Genomic DNA, 24,762 nt, shown 5'->3' on the forward strand with positions numbered 1-24,762 from the left:
TGCTCCTGATGACCGAAAAAGTGACAGCTTAGATAGTTCCTGAAACCCACAAGGTGGGACAGCCAAGGAAAGTGCCATCTGTTGGACTAGGCAGGGCCAGCAAACAGAAGGGACCAGTATGTTCAGTGGGGCAGCACGCATAGTGGCTCAGAGGAGCCATCGCCCAGATGGACAAGGAGCTACGGGCAGGGGCCAACCCTAGGTCTGGATGGCCTGTCAGCATCAAGGAAGTCGGTTCATCAGTGGTGGGACCAGTGAGTTTTAAGGCATGGGTGGAGAGTCTGGGTGCTGGGTACACTACTAGGAACAGGTCGAGTAGAGACCCAGGAATAAAGGTCCACAAAGGATCCAGGGCCATGCATGGAGGAAGGAGCCCAAATGTCTGAATGGAACCCTGTGTCCAAGCCAGATATGCATCATGGAGGACCTGATTGGGGCCTACAGGCAGTCAGACACCTGCTCCTTTGGGTCAGCATTAGCCCTAGGTTCTGGGGCTGAGCTAAACCCCCAAGTATCTTCCCTAGTAGCCCACGGAGCCTCAGAACATGGTGGGGCCTGAGAAAGGAGGAAGAGGAGAGAGGCTAGGCCAGCTTTTTTTTCTCCCATACCCACCCTACAGAACATGATTGGAAAGGACTTCCTCTGTGTGTGAAGGGTCTGAAAGCAGCTGGGTATGGTTTTTCTTGTCCCTTTCAGAAAGACACTGCCTGTCAGAGAAGTGAGAATGTTGACCTGCTAGCTTCCTGACTAATAGTGATGATTCTTTGAGGGTAGATGAATTTCATCTAGATTCTGGTCCAAATGAGACTCTCTGTCCTGGTGACTGCCCCCACCCGTCCCCATCCACCCAGCCTGCAGGCTTCCCGAGCTGTCCTCCCTTTGCAGCACGATGCCCAGATGGACTACTATGGCACCCGCCTGGCAACCTGCTCATCAGACAGGTCCGTCAAAATCTTCGATGTGCGCAACGGAGGGCAGATCCTCATCGCTGACCTCAGGGGGTAAGTGGAGGGCAAGGTCTCAGAATGGTTGGGCTTCTCAGACATGGCGGGAAAGACTGAGAGCCCAGATCAGAGCAGCCCACAGTGCAGTTAAGAGAGGTCCCCGGCTGATGGATCCAGGAGTGAATCCCAGCTCTGCTACCCAAATACCCACTAGAATACCTTGGGCGAGAGAGTTAGTATACCTCTTGGAGCTTTCACCTGCTCACCCTCAAAACAGGCTGATGCTGCCTCCTCCCAGACAGAGCCTGCTCACAGCAAGCCTTCAGTAGCTACTGCCACTTGTAAAAATGGGAAACTACGTTTTTTTTTTTTTTTACAAGTTTAGCCAGATGATCTCAATTGTCTCTCAAGGGAGGTAATGTAAGAATAATGTTAATGTAAGAGTGTACTAGTAATTATATAATCCCGTAATTCTGCCTGTTTGCCCATGGCAGGTATTCGGTGAATATTTACAAATGTTTGACTTACCCTTCTCCCTACTGAGGTTCTTAAGATCCTGGCTCTCGTTCTTATGGCCACATCTCTACTGCTTTTCCTCAGTTCACTGCCTTTCAGATTGATGCAGGTTCTTAACCTGGTTCCACAGATCTCCAGGGGTTCTGTGGATAGAATTCAGGGGTTGGTGAACTGGGGCCAGGAAGAAAAGTTACATCTTTATTTTCAGTGACTCTGATATTTAGCATATCCTTCAATTATGGACATAGGCCAGAAACCACAGTAGTTTCATGGTACCTGTCACTTTGTTACCAGTAGAAGTCACGTATCTTCATATCACATTACAGTCGTAGCTATCTCAAAATAGCGTTTGTGCTCATCACTACTTTGAAATTAGAGTGGTTATTAGACCTGCCACTAGAGTTGGTTACTAAATATCTTAACAAAGAAGCACACATGTCACTATATCATAAAGTGTTCTTTAACGGTTTGATAACTGTATTTCAACATAATTGGGTTTCCTTTATAATCCTAGCTGTATGTATGTTATCCATTATTCTGAGAAGGGGCCATAACCTTCACCAGACTGCACAAGAGAGATTAAGAAGCCCTGACAAGTAGGTGCTCAGTACACATTTGTTAACTGAATTAAGACATAACTAGGGCCAGCCCCGTGGCTTAGTGGTTAAGTGTGGGCGCTCCGCTACTGGCGGCCCGGGTTCGGATCCCAGGTGCGCACCGACGTACTGCTTCTCCGGCCGTGCTGAGGCCGCGTCCCACATACAGCAGCTAAGAAGGATGTGCAACTATGACATAGAATTATCTACTGGGACTTTGGGGGAAAAAAAAGGAGGAGGATTGACAATAGATGTTAGCTCAGAGCCAGTCTTCCTCAGCAAAAAGAGGAGGATTAGCATGGATGTTAGCTCAGGGCTGAACTTCCTCACAAAAAAAAAAAAGACATAACTAAGTCAGTAGCCACTAGCGGAGATGGGCCTAGAAGTTCCCCTTTTCCTGAGTGTCAAGAATCAAGTGACTGAAGAGCCAAATGCCACTTTTCCTGAGCAGCAGCCCCTGGCTGAGCAGAGAGCTGCTAGGGTGAGGCTTGGCTGCCAGCACTGGCAGAGGCGGTCATGTCTGCTGTCACTCAGTCCTTTCTGATCTGTGTTTTTCTTAACGCTCAAAGGGTGTGAATTATCGGAGGGATACAAAATTCACACTGTCTTCCCTAGACCAAGAGGCAGCCCCAGTAAAGAACCCAACACAGGGTACATGCTCAGACAATACTTACAGGTGAATGCATAAAGATCAGATGAGAAGAGAGAGACATGCCTTAGGAACAAATTAAAAGAGTAGTGGAAAATATCGAAATGAAACAGACACTGCCTCCTCAAGAAGTTGACCATCTGGAAGGATGAATGGTAATGCATTCTACAAATTCTCACTGAGCTCTTGTGGGTGCAAACCCTAGATTGATCCATGACTGTGCTGATGGCAATAGGTGTAGGTGGTGCTGGCTGCAGTCTGGGGCAAGTGAGTGTTCTGTGAGTCAGGACGGAGAGGCTGACTTAGAGTCCTGACTCGCTCTCGAAGTCTCTGTGACCTCCCTGGGCCTCAGGGTGCTCACTGCCCAGTGAAGGTCCCTTTTGGCAGTGGCATTCTGCAGCTCTCCCTTTTGAAATTCTTAGGTAGTTCTGTCTTGAGACCATATCTCTGCCTACGAAGGAAGCCATTCAGTTCTGTCCAGAGTAGTGGCTGGCAGAGCACAGTGGGTTCCTCTGGCCCATCTGAGCAGCCTCTCCCCTTGCAGTCATGAGGGTCCGGTGTGGCAAGTGGCCTGGGCCCACCCCATGTATGGCAATATCCTGGCATCCTGCTCCTATGACCGGAAAGTCATTATCTGGAAAGAGGAAAATGGCACCTGGGAGAAGACGCACGAGCACACAGGACACGACTCCTCAGGTACACTGAGTGTGGCAGGGCAAGGTGGGTGGGGCCTCGGGGGAGAGAGACCTCGGTCCTGGCCTGTCGCCTGGTTCCTTGTCCCTTGTGATGCTCCTCATTTGTCCCTTGGGCTTTGGTTGGCCTTTCTGCTAGTCTGTCCACATTGGAGGGAAGGCCTTAAGACCTGAAGCCAGTCCAAAGCAAAATGAGAAAAGCAGAGAGAACACACTGAGTTTTTTAAAAGCTTTATTCATTTTAAGTACTGGCCTTGATTCTCCGATTGTTGCCCATCCTGCTTTTTGTTAAGGTAGATGTGTTTATGAAATGATGATATTGGTAGGTAATGGGTTTTTTAAATCTCCTTAATTGACAAAATTATAACTTGCCCCTGGTGATCCCTGCAATTTTTTTTGGAAATTTAGTAAAATGGTAAATCTGGGAAATGAAAGTGTACTCACTGTGCCTCCCTCCTTCTTGCAGTAAACTCTGTGTGCTGGGCCCCCCATGACTACGGCCTGATCCTAGCCTGTGGGAGCTCTGATGGGGCCATCTCCCTGCTGACCTACACTGGGGAGGGCCAGTGGGAAGTGAAGAAGATCAACAATGCTCACACTGTAAGTCCAGACCCTGCCTGCGTGGAGGGGGTACTCTGCTGCCTTGCCATGTGTCTCCTGTGGACTCCCTAGAGAGTGGCAGGAGTAGTGTCGCTGCTGTGCAGTGAGCCAGGGAGGGGGCTGCTGATCAGACATGCTTGGTAGAGTAGCTTTGAGCCACTTTGCTCTGAAGCCAGACAGAAGCCGCATCCAAGGAAGCCAGGCTACACCAGCCTCATTCAGCCCAGGGCAGGGGTTGGCACTGGTTCCTCCTTGCAAGCTCCCAAGTTGAGGAGGGCCAGGGCACTGGCAAGGTGGCAGCAGCAGCCTGCCTACCCGCCACCTTTGCAATGGACACCTCAAGTTGACATGCCTTGCAGTGGTCATTGGGACCCCCTAGAACTGAGTGGTGTTATAAAAAGCATGATAGGAGTTTAGTTCCCTGTACTTCTAGTTACTGGACGTTAAGGTTGAAACACTCAAGAAAGCACTGTGGACAGGGGGGACATCTTAGATTTCTTGAGCCCCTACTGTGTGTCATGTAATCCCCACAAACATTTGTGAATGAAAGGAGAAACTAACATGTAAAGATTTGCAAGGTAAGCAGTCTTATTCCCGTGTTATGATGAGGCAAGTGAGGCTCAGAAAAAGTGACTTAGAGAAGGTACTGTGTTGGGGTTAGAACCCTGGAACCTGTGTGCCTTCTCCACACAGCAGTTCCAACTTTGATGGCTCCAGGCATGTCTGAAATTTACCCAGATGGAAACTTAAAGTCAGTAGCCCCCAAGCTTGACACTGTACTTTTGCAGTTCTCAAATTCAGGGGATCCACAGCTTGTCCAGCCCTCAAGGCCCCAGGAGCCTGTCTCAGGGTCTTGTTACGTGGGCCCTGTGATCCCCATCTGCTGACTGACTTGCAAAAATGAACAGGCTGAGAGGCTCCTGGGAAGATGGTGGGGAGTGGCATCATGGTTTTTCAGTCTTTCCACATCTTTACATAAAAACCAAGAGCACAACTAGGTAGCAAAACCAAAACCTCATGAACAACATTTACAACAAAACTGTGTAACAAGGTATTACCACAAACTCCAAAATACAAGCAGAGAGGACTGTACCGCCAACGACCATGAGACTGCATGATACTGGTGTCTCAGTAGAGGAAGAAGGAAGCAGTGGGGTTCCTTATAATAGACCTGAGAAGAGGAGTACCCCAAAATAACCAACAAGTATTCACTGGAAAGCATAGCTGGCCAGTTTGAGAACAGCAGTTGAAACTGGGAGAAATTTTGTGTTTTTGTTTTTAACTTTTTTTTTAATTAAGATATAATTCACATATAAAATTCACCCTTTTTTAAAGTACATAGTTCCATAGTTTTTAGTATATTCACAAAGTTGTGCAACTATCACCACTATCTAATTTCCAGAACTTTTTCATCACCCCAAAAAGGAAACCCCATTAGTAGTCACTCTTCACCCTACCCTACCCCCAGCCCTAGGCAACCACTAATCTACCTTCTGTCTCTATGGATTTGCCTATTCTGGACATTTCCTATAAATGGAATCAAACAATATGTGGTCTTTTGTGACTGGCTTCTTTCACTTACCATGTTTTCAAGATGCATCCATATCATAGCATATATCAGTGCTTCGTTCCTTTTTATGGCTCAATAATATTCCATTGTGTGAATATACACATTTTATTTAGCCATTCATCAGTTGATGGACATTTTCAGCTGTTATGAATTACTGCTATATACACATTCATGTGTAAATTTTTTGTGAACATTTCGATTTTCTTGGGTATATACCGGGGAGTAGAATTGCTGAGTCATATGGAAACTTTATGTTTCCATATAACTTTTTGTTTCCAGTTTCCAGTAACTTTTTGAGGTACTACTAAACTGTTTTCCAAATTAATTGCACCATGGTACAATCCTACCAGCAATATATGAGGGTTTCAATTTGTCCACATCCTTGCCAACACTTGTTGTCATCTGTCTTTTTGATTATAGCTATCCAAGTGGGTGTGAAGTGGTATCTCATTGTAGTTTTGATTTGCATTTCTCTAATGAGTGATGATGTTGAGCATCTTTTCACATGCTTAATGGCCATTTGTATACCTTCTTTGGAGCACTGACTGGGAGGGATTTTGCACTATATCATACCAGGTGAGTGCAAGGGGCCCGCTGTAAGAAAGATTAAAGGGGCTTGGAGAAATCTGATCTTATGACCCACCAGGGCTTGCCTCCATGACAGGGCCCCTCGTGGGGAGAAACTGCTGGGAGTGAAGTCAAAATTGAGCCAGAGAGGTGCACAGGAAAACAAGAGAGGACGTAGACCAAGGTGGGGGAGGGGAAGAGAGCCTGGAAATCTCGAAAGCTATCACATTTGTTAACACTACACAAAAACAGAGACTTCTGAACTTAGAAAGGCTTTCCTGAGCCTCACTTTATTAGGAAAACTAATCTTACATAAAAATAACAGAAAAGTATTTGAGGTGAAATCATATACAAAGTCTTCCTTGTCAGAAAAATAAAGAATACACAGAATAACATCCCTACAAGCAATGAAAGAAAGACATGCCCACAAAACAGAACCAAACTGTCACCCATTATTTCAAATCAAGCTAAGAGACATTTTTTAGTACACCTGAAATTTATACAATGTTATAAACCAATGTTACTGCAATAAAAAAAAAATTAGAACTTAAAATACATGCGAAAGACATGTATAGAAAAAAACTAGAATACTATACACAAAAAAGTTAACAGTGACTATTGATGGAGAGTAAAAGAGTAGACTATTTTAACTTTAATCTTTGGACTTTTATCTAGTTTCCAAATTTTATACAATGAATGCATATTACTTGGACAATCAGAAAGAAATTACATGGAAAAAAAAGAAACAAAATATGTAAGTGACTACACTTGGGAAAACCTGCAAATAAATGTTTCTGTATCTTTCTTAAAAAAAAAAAAGACTTTTTAAAAATGATATGACATGAAAAAACAGCATAAATCAAAATTAGAGAAACAGAAATGATGGGACCGGCCCGGTGGCGCAAGCAGTTTAGTGTGCGCACTCCACTTCGGTGGCCCAGGGTTCGCAGGTTCGGATCCCAGGCGTGCACCGACGCACCACTTCTCAAGCCATGCTGGGGCGGCGTCCCATATAAAGTAGAGGAAGATGGGCACAGATGTGCCCAGGGCCAGTCTTCCTTAGCAAAAAGAGGAGGATTGGCAATGGATATTAGCTCAGGGCTGATCTTCCTCACAAAAAAAAAAAAAAAAAAAAAAAAAACAGAAATGAGGTGACAACTCAAGAAAGAATTAGAAATAAAAAATTATTTCAGAAATAAAGACAACTTAGAAGGAATACAAAAGCAAATAAACACAACAGATAATGCCCTAAGAGAAATGGAGTGTGAAAAAGAGGAAAATTTCTTTTCTTTTTTTTTTTTTTTTGTGGGGAAGATCAGCCCTGAGCTAACATCCATGCTAATCCTCCTCTTTTTGCTGAGGAAGACTGGCTCTGAGCTAACATCTATTGCCAATCCTCCTCCTTTTTTTTTTCCCCAAAGCCCCAGTAGGTAGTTATATGTCATAGTTGCATATCCTTGTAGTTGTTGTAAGTGGGACGTGGCCTCAGCATGGCCGGAGAAGCAGTGCGTCGGTGCGCGCCCGGGATCCAAACCTGGGCTGCCAGTAGTGGAGCGCGCACACTTAACCGCTAAGCCACTGGGCTGGCCCAGGAAAATTTCTTAAATCAAAAAAATGAAAAGCGGCCGGCCCGGTGGCGCAAGTAGTTAAGTGCACGCGCCCCACTGCAGCAGCCCTGGGTTCGCCAGTTCGGATCCTGGGCGTGCACTGAAGCACTGCTTGTCGAGCCATGCTGTGGCAGCGTCCCATATAAAGTAGGGGAAGATAGGCGTGGATGTTAGCTCAGGGCCAGTCTTCCTCAGCAAAAAGAGGAGGATTGGTGTCAGATGCTAGCTCAGGGCTGAGCTTCCTCACAAAAAAAAAAATGAAGAGAGAAAAAGGTTTTGAGAAAAAGTGAAGACAGGCAAAGATCAAACATATGAAGAATGAGAGTCCTTGAAGAAGAAAACAGAACAAATACTGAAAACTATCTTAAAATTAAAAACAAAAAGATTTGAAACTACATATTGAAGGAGCATACACTACACTTAAGAATATCAACCCAGAATTCACCAGCCAAAGGACATAATTCTAGTAAGATTACTGGGCTTTAAAGAAAAAGAAAAAAATCCTTTGGGTATCTAGGAAAAAAGAGCCATGTGACTTGTAAGGAAAACAGATTATTGTCAGAGTTTTCAACAGCAATGATCCGTGCATAAGAAAAAAGAACCCAGTTACAATACTCAAGGAAAGAATGGGTGAGCCAAGGATTTATAACCAGCAAAATTGACTTTCAAGTTCACACACAGTCTCATACACAAAATTTCATAGCAGCCCTAATAGCCCAAAACTGGAAATAATCCACATATGCATCAACAGGTGAATGGATCAACAAATGGTGGTATATCCATACTATAGAAATGCTACTTAGCAATAAAAAGAAACAATACTGATACACAAGAAGAATGAATTTTAAAGTTATTGTCCTGAGTGAAAAAAATCAGACAAAAAAATACATACTATGATTCCACTGATCTGAAATTCCAGTAATAGCAGATCAGTGGTTGCCGAGTTTGGGGGTCGGGGGGTGGGGATGTGGAGAGATGGATTACAAAGGGACCTGAGGAAACTTGAGAATGATGGATATGTTCATTATCTTTTTTTGCAATAAAATAACTATGTTTTTATTTATTTATTTTTTTTTTTGAGGAAGAATGGCTCTAACATCTGTTGCTAATCTTCCTCCTTTTTTCCTTTTTCTCCCCAAAGCCCCAGTAGATAGTTGTATGTCATAGTTCTACATCCTTCTAGTTGCTCTGTGTGTGACGCTGCCTCAGCGTGGTTCGATGAGTGGTGAGTAGGTCCGTGCCCAGGATCTGAACCAGTGAACTTCAGGCCGCCGAAGCAGAGCACACGAACTTAACCACTGTGCCACCAGGCCGGCCCCCTGTTTTATTTTTTTATTGAGGTATTATTATGATATGCACCATTGTTAGTTTCAGGTGTTCAACATAGTGATTCGAAATTTGTATGCATTGTGAAGTGATCACCACAATAAGTCTAGTTAACATCTGTCACCATACATAGTTACCAAAAAAATTTTTTTTTCTTGTGATGGGGACTTTTAGGATCTACTCTCTTAGCAACTTTCAAATATGGAATCCGGTATTATTAACTATAGTCACCATGCTGTACATTACATCCTTGTGACTTATTTATTTTATAACTGGGAATTTGTACCTTTTGACCCCCTTCACACAGTTTGCCATTCTCCTCCCCCCACCTCTGGCAGCCACCAATCTGTTCTTTGTATCTGTGAGTCTTTGGGGGTTTTTCTGTTTTTTGTTTTTTTTCTGTCTGACTTATTTCACTTAGCATAACGCGCTCAAGTTCCATCCATGTTGTTGCAAATGGCAAAATTTCATTCTTTTTTATGGCTGAATAGTATTCCATTGTATATATATACCACATCTTCTTGAGCCATTCATCCATCAATGGACACTTAAGTTTTCCCATATGTTGGCTATTCTAAATAGTTCTGCAGTGAACATGGGGTGCATGTATAGTTTTGAATTAGTGTTTTCATTTTCTTCAGATAAATACCCAGAAATGGAATTACTGGATCATATGGTAGTTCTGATTTTTTGAGGAACCTCCGTACTGTTGTCCATAGTGGCTGCACCAATTTACATTCCACCAGCAGAGCACAAGTGTTCCCTTTTATCCACATCCTCACCAGTGTTTGTTATCTCGTCTTTTTGATGATATCTATTCTAACAAGCATGAGGTGATATCTCATTGTGATTTTGATTTGCATTTCCTTGATGATTAGTGATGTTAAGCATATTTTCATGTACTTGTTGACTATCTATCTGTATGTCTGCTTTGGAGGAATATATATTCATATCCTCTGCCCATTTCTAATTGGATTGTTTGGTTTCTTTTGCCAGAGTGTATGAGTTCTTTTATATTTTGGATATTAACGCCTTATAGTTATGTGATTTGCAAATATTTTCTCTCATTCAGTAGGTTGTCTTTTCATTTTGTTGATGACTTTCTTTGCTGTGCAGAAGCTTTCTAGTTTGATCTAGTCCCACTTGTTTATTTTTGATTTTGTTGCCTTTGCTTTTGGAGTCAGATCCAGAAAATCATGGCCAAGGCTGATGTCAAGGAGCTTACTGCCTGTGTTTTCTTCCAGCGGTTCTATGGTTTCAGGTCTTACGTTCACTTCTTTAATCCATTTTGAGTTAATTTTTGTGTATGGTATAGGATAGTGGTCCAGTTTCATTCTTTTGCATGTGGCTGTCCAGTTTTCCCAACACCATTTATTGAAGAGACTGTCCTTTCCCCACTGTATATATTCTTGGCTCCTTTCTCATAAATTAATTGACCATATGTGTGTGAGTTTATTCCTGGGCTATCTATTCTGTGCCATTGATGTAGTTGTCTGTCTGTATGGCAGTACCATACTGTTTTGATCACTGTAGCTTTGTGATATAGTTTGATTTTGAAATCAGGGAGCATGATGCCTCCAGCTTTCTTGTTGTCTCTCAAGATTGGTTTTGCTGTTTGGGGTCTTTTATGGTTCCCTGCAAATTTTAGGATTGTTTGTTCTGTTTCTGTGAAAAATGCCATCTCTTTTTTTTTTCTTAGTCTAGTTAAAAATTTGTCAATTTTGTTTATCCTTTCAAAGAACCAGCTCTTAGTTTCATCTATCTTTCTGTTGTCTTTTTGGTCTCTATTTCATTTATTTCTGTTCTGATCTTTATATTCTTCCTTCTACTTACTTTGGGCTTCATTTGTTGTTCTTTTTCTAGTTTCTTGAGGTGTAAAGTTAGGTTGTTTGAGATTTTTCTTGTTTCTTAAGGTAGGCATTTATTGCAATAAACTTCCCCTTAGCACTGCTTTTGCTGCATCCCATAACTTTTGGTATGTTGTATTTCCATTTTCATTTGTCTCAAAGTATTTTTTGATTTCTCTTTTGATTTTTTCGTTGACCTATTGGTTATTCAATAGCATGTTGTTTAATCTCCAAATATTTGTGAATTTTCCAGTTTTCTTGTAATTGATTACTGGTTTCATACCATTGTGGTCAGAAAAGATGCTTGATAGGATTTTATTCTTCTTAAATTTATTAAGACTTGTTTTGTAGCATAACATATGATCTATTGTGGAGAATGTTCTATGTGCACTTGAGAAGAATGTGTATTCTATTGCTCTGGGATGGAATGTTCTATATGTATCTGTTAAGTCCATCTGGTCTAATGTGTCATTTAAGGCCGATGTTTCCTTATTGATTTTTCTCTGGATGATCTATCCATTGATGTAAGTGGGGTATTAAAGTCTACTGTTATTATTGTATTTCTGTCTTTCTCCATTTGTTTGTTAATATTTGCTTTATATATTTAGATGTTCCTTTGTTGGATGCATAAATAAATGTTATATCCTCTTGTTGGATTGAGCCCTTTATCATTATGTAATGCCCTTCTTTGTCACTTATTACAGTCTTTGTTTTAAAGTCTATTTTGTCTAAGTGTAGCTACCTAAGCTTTCTTTTGGTTTCCATTTGCATGGAACATCTTTTTCCATCCCTTCACTTTTACTCTCTGTGTGTCCTTAGATCTGAAGTGAGACTCTTGTAGGCAGCATATAGATAGGTCTTGTTGTTTTACCCATTCAGCCAATCTATGATGTCTTTTGATTACAGAATTTAGTCCATTTACATTTAAAGTATTATTGATAGGTAGTACTTATTGCCATTTTGTTAATTGTTTTCTGGCTATTTTGTAGTTCTTCTCTATTCCTTCTTCTCTTGCTCTCTTCCTTTGTGGTTTGATGACTTTCTTTAGTGCTATGCTAGATTCCTTTCTCTTTTTCTTTTGTGTATCTACTATAAGTTTTTGCTTTGTGATTATCATGAGGCTTACCTATAACAACCTATATTTATAACAGTCTGTTTTAAGTTGATAACAACTGAAGTTTGAACACATTATAAAGCTCTACATTTTTACTTTCTCCCTACCCACATTTTATGTTTTTGATGTCACATTTTACATCTTTTGTGTATCTTTTAACTAATTATTGTAGTTATAGCTATTTTTACTACTTTTGTCTTTTAACTTTCATACTAGCTTTATAGGTGCTTAATCCACAACTTTTACTATATATTTATTTTTACCAGTGCAATTTATACTAGCATATCTTTTCTTGTTACAATTAGCACTCTTTCTTTTCAGCTTAATGAAGTTCCTTGAACATTTCTTGTAAGGCCAGTTTAGTGGTGATGAGCTCCTTCAGCTTTTGCTTGTCTGGAAAACTCTCTCTCCTTCAATTCTGAATGATAACATTGCCAGGTAGAGTGTTCTTGGTTGGAAGTATTTCCTTGCAGCACTTTGAGATATGTTTGTTATCTGGAGTGTAGTGATGGTTTTACCTATGTCAAAGTTCATCAAATTGTGCAGTTAATGTCAATTATACCTCAAAGCTCTTTTTAAAATTTGATTTTGGAATATAAAGAACACCAAGTATTATCAGCATGCAAGAAGTCAAGGACTGTTGTTTCCAGGATCCCTTCCTAAGTTATCTACTAAAGAATAAGCTTCAAATGACAAAATGACTGGAAAGACATCCATATAAATACACAGTTAATTGTGGAGAACCCAGACTAAATGAGGGTTAGAAGGCAGAGTATAGGAAGTATTGGCCATGTGTTTTGCTAAGGTAGATAGAGTACAACTGTTAAGAATAGTGTGGGGCATGAGCAGCTGGAGATCCAGATTTGTTAATGTTGGCACCATTCACACAACCGCCCCCCCCCCCAGAAAAAAACTGTGGGGGAGAATGGGGAGAGCATTGCAAACACTTTCTTAAATGTTTTTAGTGATCATATTGGCAATATTATTATTCTGAGACTGTTGTGAAATGAGAGAAAATAAGTAGTTATGTGGCAGTGAGCATCCCTAGCAGCAGATTGTAGTGTTGAAATACAGCTTCTCACTAAAAGAAACCAGAGCTCTTGAGGAAGTGGTTGATCCCAGGTCTGAGGCAGGAAGTGTATGAGCCTGGAACACTTTGTCATACCAGATAGAAAAGAAATAAAGACATACTTTGACATTCTAGGGTTATGTCAAAGGAGCCAACTTGAATGGGCTCACACTGCCAAAAATGGGCAGTTTGAGTGTCAAAAGTGAGAATAATTGCAATGAACTGAAACCCATTAAATATGCTTAAATCCCTGAGTTCCTAATGGTACTAAAAGGAGAGAATCAGTCATCTTTGGAAAATGACAGAGAACCAGTTCAGAAAGAATCATGCATTTATCCTGCCTTTCCTATCTGATCTGTACCCCTGGGGAGCCAAATATTAATGAGGAGAATTACCCCTATCTAGAGTATTCCATGTAATAAATGACAGAGAAAGAGCAGAATTACAGTATCACCATTTTGTAACTTATGCCCAGTGAATTGAGAGGCATAAATTATTGACAGGTGCTAATAATATAAAAAGACAATCTGACATCATGTGCCTCCTGATGAATATACCACCACCACCTGTAGTCTTGGCAAAGGGACCAGACCTGAGTCTGATCCAGTCTTGGATCCAGCTGACAATTTTCAGAAATTCAGGGGAACATGTTGTACTGAGTATGCAACAGCAAAAGTCAGCCTGAGAGACTACAGGTCAGATGACCGGTTCTTCAACAGAAAAACTATAAGGAAAAAAAAGATCAGAGGAGGAATCTATAAATTAGGAAATGTAAAAAACATCAAAAAAATGTTTAAATGGCATGAATAAACTGTAGTGTCTAGGGATGCACATTTGGGTGACAAAAGAGAGACAGAGAGAGATGTCAGGATAATGGTTACAGGGGAAGAGAGGAGCTGTGATTCAGGTAGGACATAATGACAGGGCTTCATGGGTAAATGGCAGTTTTATTTCTTGATCTGGTGGTGGTTACAAGAGTGCTTTAGAGTAATTCATTAAGCTATATATTTGCTTTGTGTGGTTTTCTGAATCTGTGCCCTCCCTTCATATGTTTTAATGTTTGGAAAATGTTCTGTTTCTTAAATTCCTGAGAGTCCCTAATTCCTATTTTCTTTCTTTTTTTGTGTGTGAGGAAGATCAGCCCTGAGCTAACATGCATGCCAATCCTCCTCTTTTTTTTTTTGCTGAGGAAGAGGGGCCCTGTGCGAACATCTATTGCCAATCCTCCTCCTTTCTTTTTCCCCTTTTTCTCCCCAAAGCCCCAGAAGATAGTTGTATGTCATAGTTGCACATCCTTCTAATTGCTGCAGGTGAAACGCAGCCTCAGCATGGCCTGACAAGCGGTGCATCGGTGCGCGCCTGGGATCGGAACCCAGGCCGCCAGTAGCGGAGCGCACGTGCTTAACCACTAAGCCACGGGGCCGGCCCCGCTAATTCCTACTTTAAATGCGTATTGCTGAAAAATACATGCACCATTAGGAATCCTTGAAGGAGAATTATGAGTGGCTAATCCTTAGTTGATCAAAACAGCTGTCTTACATAATCCAGTCCTGAGAACTGAGGAAGAAATGAACAGCAGCCTTGGGTCTACAGAAGCAGTGTTTTGTTGCAAGGCAAAGGGCAGAGTGACCACAAGTTCCCTTCCTTACAGATTGGCTGCAATGCTGTCAGCTGGGCCCCTGCTGTTGTTCCTGGAAGCCTCATAGACCAGCCATCGGGGCAGAAGCCCAACTACATCAAGAAGTTTGCGTCGGGTGGCTGTGACAACCTCGTCAAGCTGTGGAAGTAAGTGGGGTTCAAGGGGACACTTACCTTCTACTCTACCTACCATGACTCAGCCACAGTTCACAAGAAGCAGAATCACCTCTCTTTTTCCCTCCTGCCGGTGGAATACTGCTTTTGATCTGTCAGAAGACATCCTTTAAAAATAAACTTGCCCTTTGGTGGAGGACTTTTACTCTCACCTGATTCCCAACTGCTGAAGCCAACTTGTTGGCTGTGGAGGAAACAGAGCCTTTCCTGGAGGGTTTCTTTACAGCTGGTGAACTGAGTAAAATTCTACAGGCTCAATGAATGAAATCAGAAAAATAGAATAGCTTCTTGGCCCCTGTGGAGCCTATGGGGTGGGAGAGGAATGGAGATATGGGAAAGGCAGATAAGCTGCAACCTGCTGGATTCTCCCTTCGATCTTCCGTTAGGGAGGAGGAGGACGGCCAGTGGAAGGAGGAGCAGAAGCTGGAAGCACACAGTGACTGGGTTCGAGATGTGGCCTGGGCCCCCTCCATTGGCCTGCCCACTAGCACCATCGCCAGCTGCTCCCAGGTCAGCTCAGACCCATGAGATCGTCCCGTGTTATTTAATGTCTGAGTAAGTCCCCTCAGCCCTGACGGTCCCCCTAGGGGGAAGTCCTTGAAAGGTAAGGGTAGGGCAACAGGCGCCTTTGGACCAGGGTAGATAGGGGAGTGCATGGGGCCAGGTCATCACGCAGTGAAGTCTTGGTGGGAAACCACAAGTGGCTTACCTCCACTAAGCTAAGAGCAGGGCCACATTCAGGACCAGTGTCCCCTCCTGACCCTCGTTTGGGTGGGGAATGGAGGTGCCCTAATGCAATTCTGAGAGTGTTCACAAGCGAGGCCCAGGGCAATGGGAAATTCTAAGACCTTGAACTCACCTACTATCCACTCTTCCCAGACAGATCACAGAAGTAAGACCAAGGACAAGCCTTTAATTATATGCTACCACCACCCTAGGTCCTAAATTTGAGAGGGATTTTTTTTTTTTACTTGTCCCTTCTCATTCTCTGAGCTTGGTTATTAAACAGCCACACCCATTGAGTTGAGAAAGTACAGACAGAGCCAGAGGGAGCCAAAACAAGAAGTAATTTGGCAGACATGAGGAAAACCTCAGAGAAAATTTGAGAGGTAGCAATGCAGACAAAATCCATACCTGGAACTAGTATGAGGAAAGGAATCAGGGAGACTCCTGACCAATTTGAAGTACATTCCTGGGGTAAAGGGATAAAAGCAAGGGTGCTGGGCTGGAAATTGGTCGTTAATGTTGTGGACACCCAGGAGGTCCTCGGCTGTGCTTTGCACTGAATCCCCCACCCTATTCCTGCAGAGGTCCAATGTGGCTCTGGATTGAGAAGATATCACCAGTGCAGGATCCCTGCCCCCATCTTCTAACTCTAGCCTATCTTCTCCCAGGATGGTCGTGTGTTCATCTGGACCTGTGACGATGCCTCGGGCAATACCTGGTCCCCTAAACTGCTGCACAAGTTCAATGATGTTGTGTGGCATGTGAGCTGGTCCATCACAGCCAACATCCTGGCTGTCTCGGGCGGAGACAACAAGGTACACCCCATTTTCATGATGTGATAGACAGGGCTCTGTTTGTCTTTACTCTGCCCACTAGAGAGCACGGTTGAATTTCCCATTTCACGGCAGGCTTGGAAGGAACCTTAATGAGGACTGCGTTTAGAACATCTCTTAATTCCAGCATTAAATCTGACAATCCCCCAGAGGTATATGTCCCTCTTTCACAGACAGGAAAGACGCTGACAGAGGCAATTTGACTTGCATAGGGTCACAAAACTATTAGGTGGCAGAGCCGATAATCAGGCCCAAGTTAAATCCAAAGCCACTGCCCTGGTAGTCCATCCCCCTAACCATTTGACTACCTCATCTTTGTGATGACATCAATTAGCTCTGCCCAAAAAGCAAGTCAATAAGAAGAACTCAAACAAAAGCGAAAAGATTGGGGGGTAGGTCCAAAACACCTAAGAGTCATATTTTTAAAAATCAGTACAGTTCATTCATGAGTACTTATTATGCACCAACTGTGTACCTCTTCCTGCTATACTATGAGCCATACAAAGAAAGGGACATGGAGCCAAAATGGCTACTGGAAAACTTAGTAAAACAAAGACCAGCACAGGCTGATAGCAACAGAGCAAATGGACTTGAAAAATCATCACGACCACTGCCTTTGAAAGTTGGGGACCCTCTGCCTTAGAATGGAGAAGTCCTCAGGGCGGATGACGGTGGCTTGTTACTTCTTCCTTTCTGCAGGCAGCTTTCTTTTTTTTTTAACTGTGGTAAAATACATATAAAATTTACCATCTTACCCGTTTGTAAGTGTACAGTTCAGTAGTGTGAAGTACATTCACACTGTTGTGCAATCATCACCACCATGCATCTCCAGAACTCTTTTCATCTTCCCAAACTGAAACTCTGTACCAGTTAAACAGCACCTCCTCATTCCCCCTCCCCCACCCCCTGGCAACCACCATTCTACTTTCTGTCTCCAGGAATTTGACTATTCTAGGGACCTCATGTAGGGAGACTCATACAGAATTTGTCTTTTTGTGTGTGTGTGTGTGTGTGTGTGTGAGTGTGAGAGGAAGACCAGCCCTGAGCTAACATCCATGCCAATCCTCCTCTTTTTTTGCTGAGGAAGACTGGCCCTGGGCTAACATCTGTGCCCATCTTCCTCTACTTTATATGGGACGCTGCCACAGCATGGCTTAAAAAGCGGTGCATCGGTGTGCGCCCAGGATCCGAACTGGCGAACCCCGGGCCGCCGCAGTGGAGCACACGCACTTAACTGCTTGTGCCACCGGGCTGGCCCAGAATTTATCTTTGTGTGACTGGCTTATTTCACTTAGCATAATGTCCTCATCTATGTTGTAGATGGTTTATGTTGTAGCATGTGTCGTAGTTTCCTTCCTTTTTAAGGCTGGATAACATTCCACTGTACCGTATTCTGTTTACCCGTTCATCTGTTGACGGATACTGGGGTGCTTCCAGCTTTTGGCTGTTGTGAATAATAATTCTGTGCATCTGCGTGTACAAATAATAATCTTTTCAAGACCCTCTGCAGGCCATTGTTATCCAGCCTAGGGTCCCTTTCAGGTACGGTGGTCCCAGAAAGATCTAGCAGGCCCTATCTCAAAGCCATAGAATTTTGGAACTGGAATGACCCTCGAAGGATAACTAATCCAGCCTTCTTTATTTCTAGTGAGTGCCAGGGTGAGCAGTAGAACTCAGGTTTGGTGGCACCCAGGACAGGCCAAGGGACCTTGACTTGCCTGAGGTAGCCCTATAGTAATGTTACAAGTTAGTAAGCAAGTGCCAGGTTGTACATTCCGCGTTTTGGAGTCTGCTGTCACTATGCTTTTATGTTTCTTACTCTTCTTTACAAGCCTGTTTCCTACAAAGACTCAACTCTTTTGCTGTCTCCATAGCATTTCTTCGCTTAAGGAGTTGGTATGTTTTCAGTCCAGAGCATTCTGCACAGTGCACGTTTAGTGAAAAAAACCTGTCCCTAAAGCAGGAGTTCTTAAAATCCATATTTTTATTTTTTTATCAAATTAATACATGTACATAGCTTTAGGTAGTTTTCATTAGGTTATAATTTTTTTTTTAATGCAGTCTCCTAATTTTCACTCTCCAGGAGCAAACCTTTTCAACTCTTAGCTGTTTCTTTTGCTGTTTACTTCAATGTAGAAGTAACATGCTTGTTGATCTGTTGTCTGCCACTACCACAGTTCTCAACTTGAGCATCGTTAAACTTGTTAAAACACTGATTGCCAGGGGGCCGGCCCGGTGGCGCAAGCGGTTAAGTGCGCGCGCTCCGCTGCGGCGGCCCGGGGTTCGCTGGTTCCGATCCCGGGCGCGCACCGACACACTGCTTGGCAAGCCATGCTGTGGCAGCATCCCATATAACGTGGAGGAAGATGGGCACAGATGTTAGCCCAGGGCCGTCTTCCTCAGTAAAAAAAAGAGGAGGATTGGCGGATGTTAGCACAGGGCTGATCTCCTCACAAAAAAAAAAAAAAAAAAAACACTGATTGCCAACTCCACCCTCAGAGCTTCTGAATCAGTGGGTCTGGGCTGGGACCCGAGAATGTGCAGTTTTAACAAGCTGCCAGGTGATGTGGATGCTCCAGTCTAGGGAGCGCTCTTTGAGCACCACTGCTCTTTGCCACCCCATATCCTCTCACTGAAGCTACAGCAACTTGGTGAAAACAGCATCCATGTTTACATCATCATTATTTTGTGTTACATCATTATTATTCACAGCATTGGCATCTCTCAGCTGCTGTTATTCATACTCTTTTTCTTAAGTGTTTTTTTCCAGTTTTATTGAGATATAATTGACATACATCACTGTATAAAGTATACAGCATAATGGTTTGACTTATATATATTGTGAAATGATTACCACTATGAGTTTAGTTAGCATCCATCATCTCATATAGATACAATAAAAAGAGAAAGCAAAAAAATGAAAATTTTTTTCCTTGTGATGAGAAGTCTTAGGATTTACTCTTAATAATTTTCATATATATATATCTCATATAGCAGTGTTGACTGGTCATCATGCTATACATTATTTCCCTAGTACTTACTTACCTTGAAACTGGGAGTTAGTATCTTTTGACCACCTTTTTCCTATTCCCCCTTCCTCCACGCCTCACCTCTGGTAACTGTTAAGTCTGATCCCTTTTGTTATGAGTTTGGTTTTTTAGTTTTTTGTTTTTCTTTAGATTCCACCTGTAAGTGAGATCATATAGTGTTTGTCTTTCTCTGTCTGACTCATTTCACTTAGCATAATGCCCTCAACGTCCATTCATGTCGCAAATGGCAGGATTTCCTCATTTTTTATGGCTAAATAATGTTCCATTGTATTTATATACCACAACTTCTTTATCCATTCATCCATTGATGGACACTTAAGTTGTTTCTTTGTCTTTGCTATTATAATGCTGCTGTGAACATGGGGGTACAGATATCTTTTTGAGTTAGTGTTTTCATTTTCTTCAGATGTATTCCCAGAAGTGGAATTGCTGGACCATGTGGTAGTTCTATTTTTTATTTTTTTGAGGATCCTCCATACCATTTTCCATAGCAGGTGTATCAGTTCACAATCCCACCAACAGTGCACAAGGGTTCCCTTCTCTCCACATCCTTGCTAGCATTTGTTATCTCGTCTTTTTGATGATGGCTATTCTAGCAAGTGTGAGGTGATATCTGATTGTGGTTTTGATTTGCATTTCCCTAATGACTAATGATGCTGAGCATCTCTTTATGTACCTGTTGGCCTTTCATGTATCTTCTTTGGAGAATGGTCTATTCAGGTCTTTTGCATATTTTTTAATTTGATGATTTGGTTTTTTGCTGTTGAGTTGTATGAGTTTTTTATATATTTTGATATTAACCGCTTAGGAGATATATGGTTTCCAAATATTTTTTTCCATTCTGTAGGTTGTCTTTTCACTTGGCTTTTTTTTTTTTTTTTTTTTTTTTTGCTGTGCAGAAGCTTTTTAGTTTGGTGTAGTCCCACTTGTTTATTTTTTATTTTGTTGTGTGTGCTTCAGGTGTCATATCCAAAAAAATCATTGCTAAGACTCATGTCAAGGAGCCTTTTTCCTATTTTCTTTTAGGAGTTTCATGGTTTCAGGTCTTAACGCTTAAGTCATGAATGTATTTCAAGTTAATTTTTGTGAGTGGTATAAGATAGAGGTCTAGTCCCCTTCTTTTACATGTGAATCTCCAGTTTTCCCAGCACCATTTACTGAAGAGACTATCTTTTCTCCATTAAGTATTCTTGGCTCCCTTGACAAATATTAGTTGACTATATATGCTTGGGTTTATTTCTAGGCTGTCTATTCTCTTCCATTGATCTGTTGATTTGTTTTTATGCCAGTACCACACTGTTTGGATTACTATACTTTTATTGTATAGCTTGAAATTGGGAAGTGTGATGCCTCCCATTTTGTTCTTCTTTCTCAGGATTGTTTTGGTTATTCAGGGTCTTTTGTGGTTTCATATAAATTTTAGAATTGTTTTCTCTACTTCCATAAAAAATGCCATTGGAATCTTGATAGGGATTGCATTGAATCTATAGATAGCTTTGGGTAATATGGACATTTTAACAATATTCTTCCAATCTATGAACACGGGACACTTTTCCATTTATTTGTGTCTTCTTTAATTTCTTTCATCGATGTCTTGTAGTTTTCACAGTAGAGATGTTTCACCTCCTTGGTTAAATTTATTCCTTAGTATGTTGTTGTTTTTGATGCTGTTGTAAATGGGATCATTTTCTTTGTGTCTTTTTCAGATAATTTGTTGTTAGTGTATAGAAACACTACTGATTTTTGTATGTTAATTTTGTATCCTGCAACTTTACTGGATTCATTGATTAGATCTAACAGTTTTTTGGAGGGGTCTTTAGGATTTTCTGTATATAAAATCATGTTGTGCAAATAGAGACAATTTTACTTCTTCTTTTCCAATTTTGATGTATTTTCTTTCTTTTTCTCGCCTGATTGCTTTGACTAGGACTCCCAGTACTATGTTGAATAGGAGTGGGCACCCTTGTCTTGTTCCTGATCTTAGAGGAAAAGCTTTCAGCCTTTCACCATTGAGGATGATACTAGCTGTAGACTTGTCATATATGGCCTTTATTGTGTTGAGATGTGTTTCTTCTATAATACCTCATTTGTTAAGAGTTTTTATCATGAACAGATGTTGAATTCTGTCAAATGCTTTTTCTGCATCTATTGAGATGATCATATGATTTTTTTATTCTATTAATGTGATGTGTTAAAAAAAAAATTTAACTGAGTAAATTTGAAGACCTAGTTGGCTTTATTTAGTGATTCATGAATTGGGTAGCATCTCATCTAGCAAATAAAAAGGAGCTCCAAGGAGTATACAAAATGGAAGGTTTTTATATGCAGAAGGGGGAAAAGGTTGGATTGTTCCAGGCAAGGTCACCTTCCTTTAGGGGACAAAAGTGGTCTGTCAGTCAGATTACTTCACTGGTGCTGACTAGGAAATTCCAGACTAACAAGTTAAGATTACATTCCTGGGGGAGGGTGAAACTGCAGTTATGTTAAGTATTAAGTCTTGGTTTGTTGATATGGGGCTTAGCACAAGTGACTCCATTTTTGGCCTGTTGTCTCTTTTTTAACAGATGTATCACATTGATTGATTTGTGTATGTTGAACCATCCTTGTATCCCAAGTATAAATCTCACTTGATCATGGTGAATGATCCTTTTAATGTGATGCTCAATTCAGTTTGGTAGTATTTTATAGAGAATTTTTGCATCTATACTCATAAGGGATATTGGTCTGTAGTTTTCTGGTAGGGTCCTTTTCTGGCTTTGGTATCAGGGTAATACTGACCTCTCAAAATGAGTTTGTTTCCAGGGCCGGCCCCGTGGCTTAGCGGTTAAGTGCGCGCACTCCGCTACTGGCGGCCCGGGTTCAGATCCCGGGTGCGCACCAACGCACCGCTTCTCTGGCCATGCTGAGGCCGTGTCCCACATACAGCAACTAGAAGGATGTGCAGCTATGACATACAACTATCTACTGGGGCTTTGGGGGAAAAAATAAATTAAAAAAAAAAATGAGTTTGTTTCCTTCTCTTCGATTTTTTTTGGAAGAGTTTGAAAAGGACTGGCTTTAATTCTTCTTTAAATGTTTGGTAAAATTCACCAGTGAAGCCATCTGGTTGTGGGCTTTTCTTCATTGGGAGATTTTTGATTACTGATTCAATCTCCTTCCTAGTAATTGGTCTATTCAGACTTTCTGTTTCTTCCTGATTCAGTCTTGGTAGTTTGTATGTTTCTAAGAATTTTTCCATTTCTTCTAGATTGTCCAGTTTGTTGGCATATAGTTGTTTATAGTAGCCTCTTATGATTTTTTGTATTTCTGTGGTATCAGTTGTAATGTCTCCTTTTTCATTAATAATTCTGTTGATTTGGGTTCTCTTTTTCTTCCTTGGTTAGTGTAGCTAAAGCTTTGTCAATTTTGTTTATCTTTTCAAAGAACCAACTCCTAGTTTGGTTAATCTTTTCCATTTTCCTCTTTTCTATTTCATTTATTTCTGCTCTAATCCTTATTATTTCTTGCTGTCTGCTAACTTTGGGCTCAGTTTGATCTTCTTTTTCTTATTTCTTAAGCTGTAGAGTTACATTGTTTATTTGAGATCTTTCTTGCTTCTTAATGTAGGCATTTATTGCTATGAACTTCCCTCTTAGAACTACTTTAGCTGTATCCCATAACTTTTGGCATGTTGTGTTTCTATTTTCATTTGTCTCAAGGTACTTTTTTATTTTCCCTTTATTTGCTCCATTGATTGTTAAGGAGAATGTTTAATTTCCACGTATTCATGAATTTTCCAGTTTTCCTCCTGTTGTTGATTTCTAGATTCATACCATTGTGGTCAGAGAAGACACTTGGTATGATTTCAGTCTTCTTAAATTTGCTAAGACTTGTTTTATGGCCTAACATATGGTCTGTCCTAGAAAATGTTCCATGTGCACTTGAGAAGAATGTGTATCTTGCTGTTGTCGGATAGAATGTTCTGTATATGTCTCTTAGGTCCATTTGGTCTATAGTGTTGTTCATATCTGCTGTTTCCTTATTGATTCTCTGTCTGGATGATCTATCCATTGTTGAGAGTGGGAAATTAGAGTCCCCAGCTATTACTATTACTGTACAGTCATGCACTGCCTAACGATGTTTTCGTCAGTCACGGACTGCATATACAATGGTGGTCTCGTAAGATTAGTACCATATAGCCTAGATGTATAATAGGATATACCATTTAGGTTTGTGTAGGTACACTCTCTGATGTTTGCTCAATGATGAAATCACCTAACAGCATATTTCTCAGAACATATCCCTGTCGTTAAGCGACACATGACTGTACAGTAGTCCACCCTTATCTGCAATTTTGCTTTCCACGGTTTCAGTTACCTGTGGTCAACCATGGTCCAGAAGCACATGATCCTCCTGACATATCGCCAGAAAGTCAGTAGTAGCTTCACGCTATGTCACAATGCCTATGTCTTTCACCTCACTTCATCTCATCACGTAGGCATTTTATCATCTCACATCTCAAGAAGGGTGAGTACAGTACAATAAGATATTTTGAGAGACCACATTCACATAACTTTTTTTTTTACAGTATATTGTTATAATTGTTTTATTTTATTATTAGTTGTTAAGCTCTTACTGTGCCTAATTTATAAATTAAACTTTTTCATAGGTATGTATGTATACATAGTACATACACAGTTCAGTACGATCCATAGTTTTAGGCATCCACTGGGGGTCTGGGAACGTATGCCCTGCAGATAAGGGGGAATACTGTATTTCTGTTTATTTTTTCTTTTAGCTCTGTTAGTTTTTGCTTTATTTAGGTGCTCCAATGTTGGATGCATAGATATTTACAATTGTTGATCCTTTGATATATTGGCCTCTTTATCATTATATAATGATCTTTTTTACCATTTTTAGTTTAAAGTCTATTTTATCTGATATAAGTATAGCTACCCCTCCTTTTTTTTTTTGGTTACCATTTGCTCGAAATATCTTCTCCATCCCTTCACTCTGAGTCTGTGTGTGTTTTTAAGGCTAAAGTGAGTCTCTTGTAGGCAGCATATCAGTGGATCTTGTTTTTTTATCCATTCAGCCATTCTGTCTTTTGATTGGAGAATTTAATACACTTAAGTTTAAATTATTGATAAGTAAGGCCTTACTTTTCCCATTTTGTTGTTTTCTGGAGATCCATTGTTCCTTGTTTCTTATCTTGTTGTCCTCTTTTGTGTTTTGATGTCTTGTGGTATCAGTATGCTTTGACTT

General features: G+C 41.2%; 1 protein-coding gene across 1 annotated transcript in view; it reads left to right on the plus strand.

Annotated features, from left to right (window-relative positions):
- The window catches only part of SEC13 (SEC13 homolog, nuclear pore and COPII coat complex component), a 32,703-nt gene that overhangs the window by 3,884 nt on the left and 4,057 nt on the right, over window positions 1-24,762 (plus strand). The window contains exons 3-8 of the mRNA XM_058565579.1: window positions 886-1,001; window positions 3,250-3,401; window positions 3,864-3,997; window positions 14,749-14,882; window positions 15,296-15,419; window positions 16,304-16,450. Of these exons, the coding sequence (XP_058421562.1) occupies window positions 886-1,001; window positions 3,250-3,401; window positions 3,864-3,997; window positions 14,749-14,882; window positions 15,296-15,419; window positions 16,304-16,450 (807 nt within the window). The remainder of the gene's footprint in view (window positions 1-885; window positions 1,002-3,249; window positions 3,402-3,863; window positions 3,998-14,748; window positions 14,883-15,295; window positions 15,420-16,303; window positions 16,451-24,762) is intronic.

This window comes from Diceros bicornis, chromosome 2 (genome assembly GCF_020826845.1).
Source record: "Diceros bicornis minor isolate mBicDic1 chromosome 2, mDicBic1.mat.cur, whole genome shotgun sequence".
Lineage (NCBI taxonomy): Eukaryota > Metazoa > Chordata > Mammalia > Perissodactyla > Rhinocerotidae > Diceros > Diceros bicornis.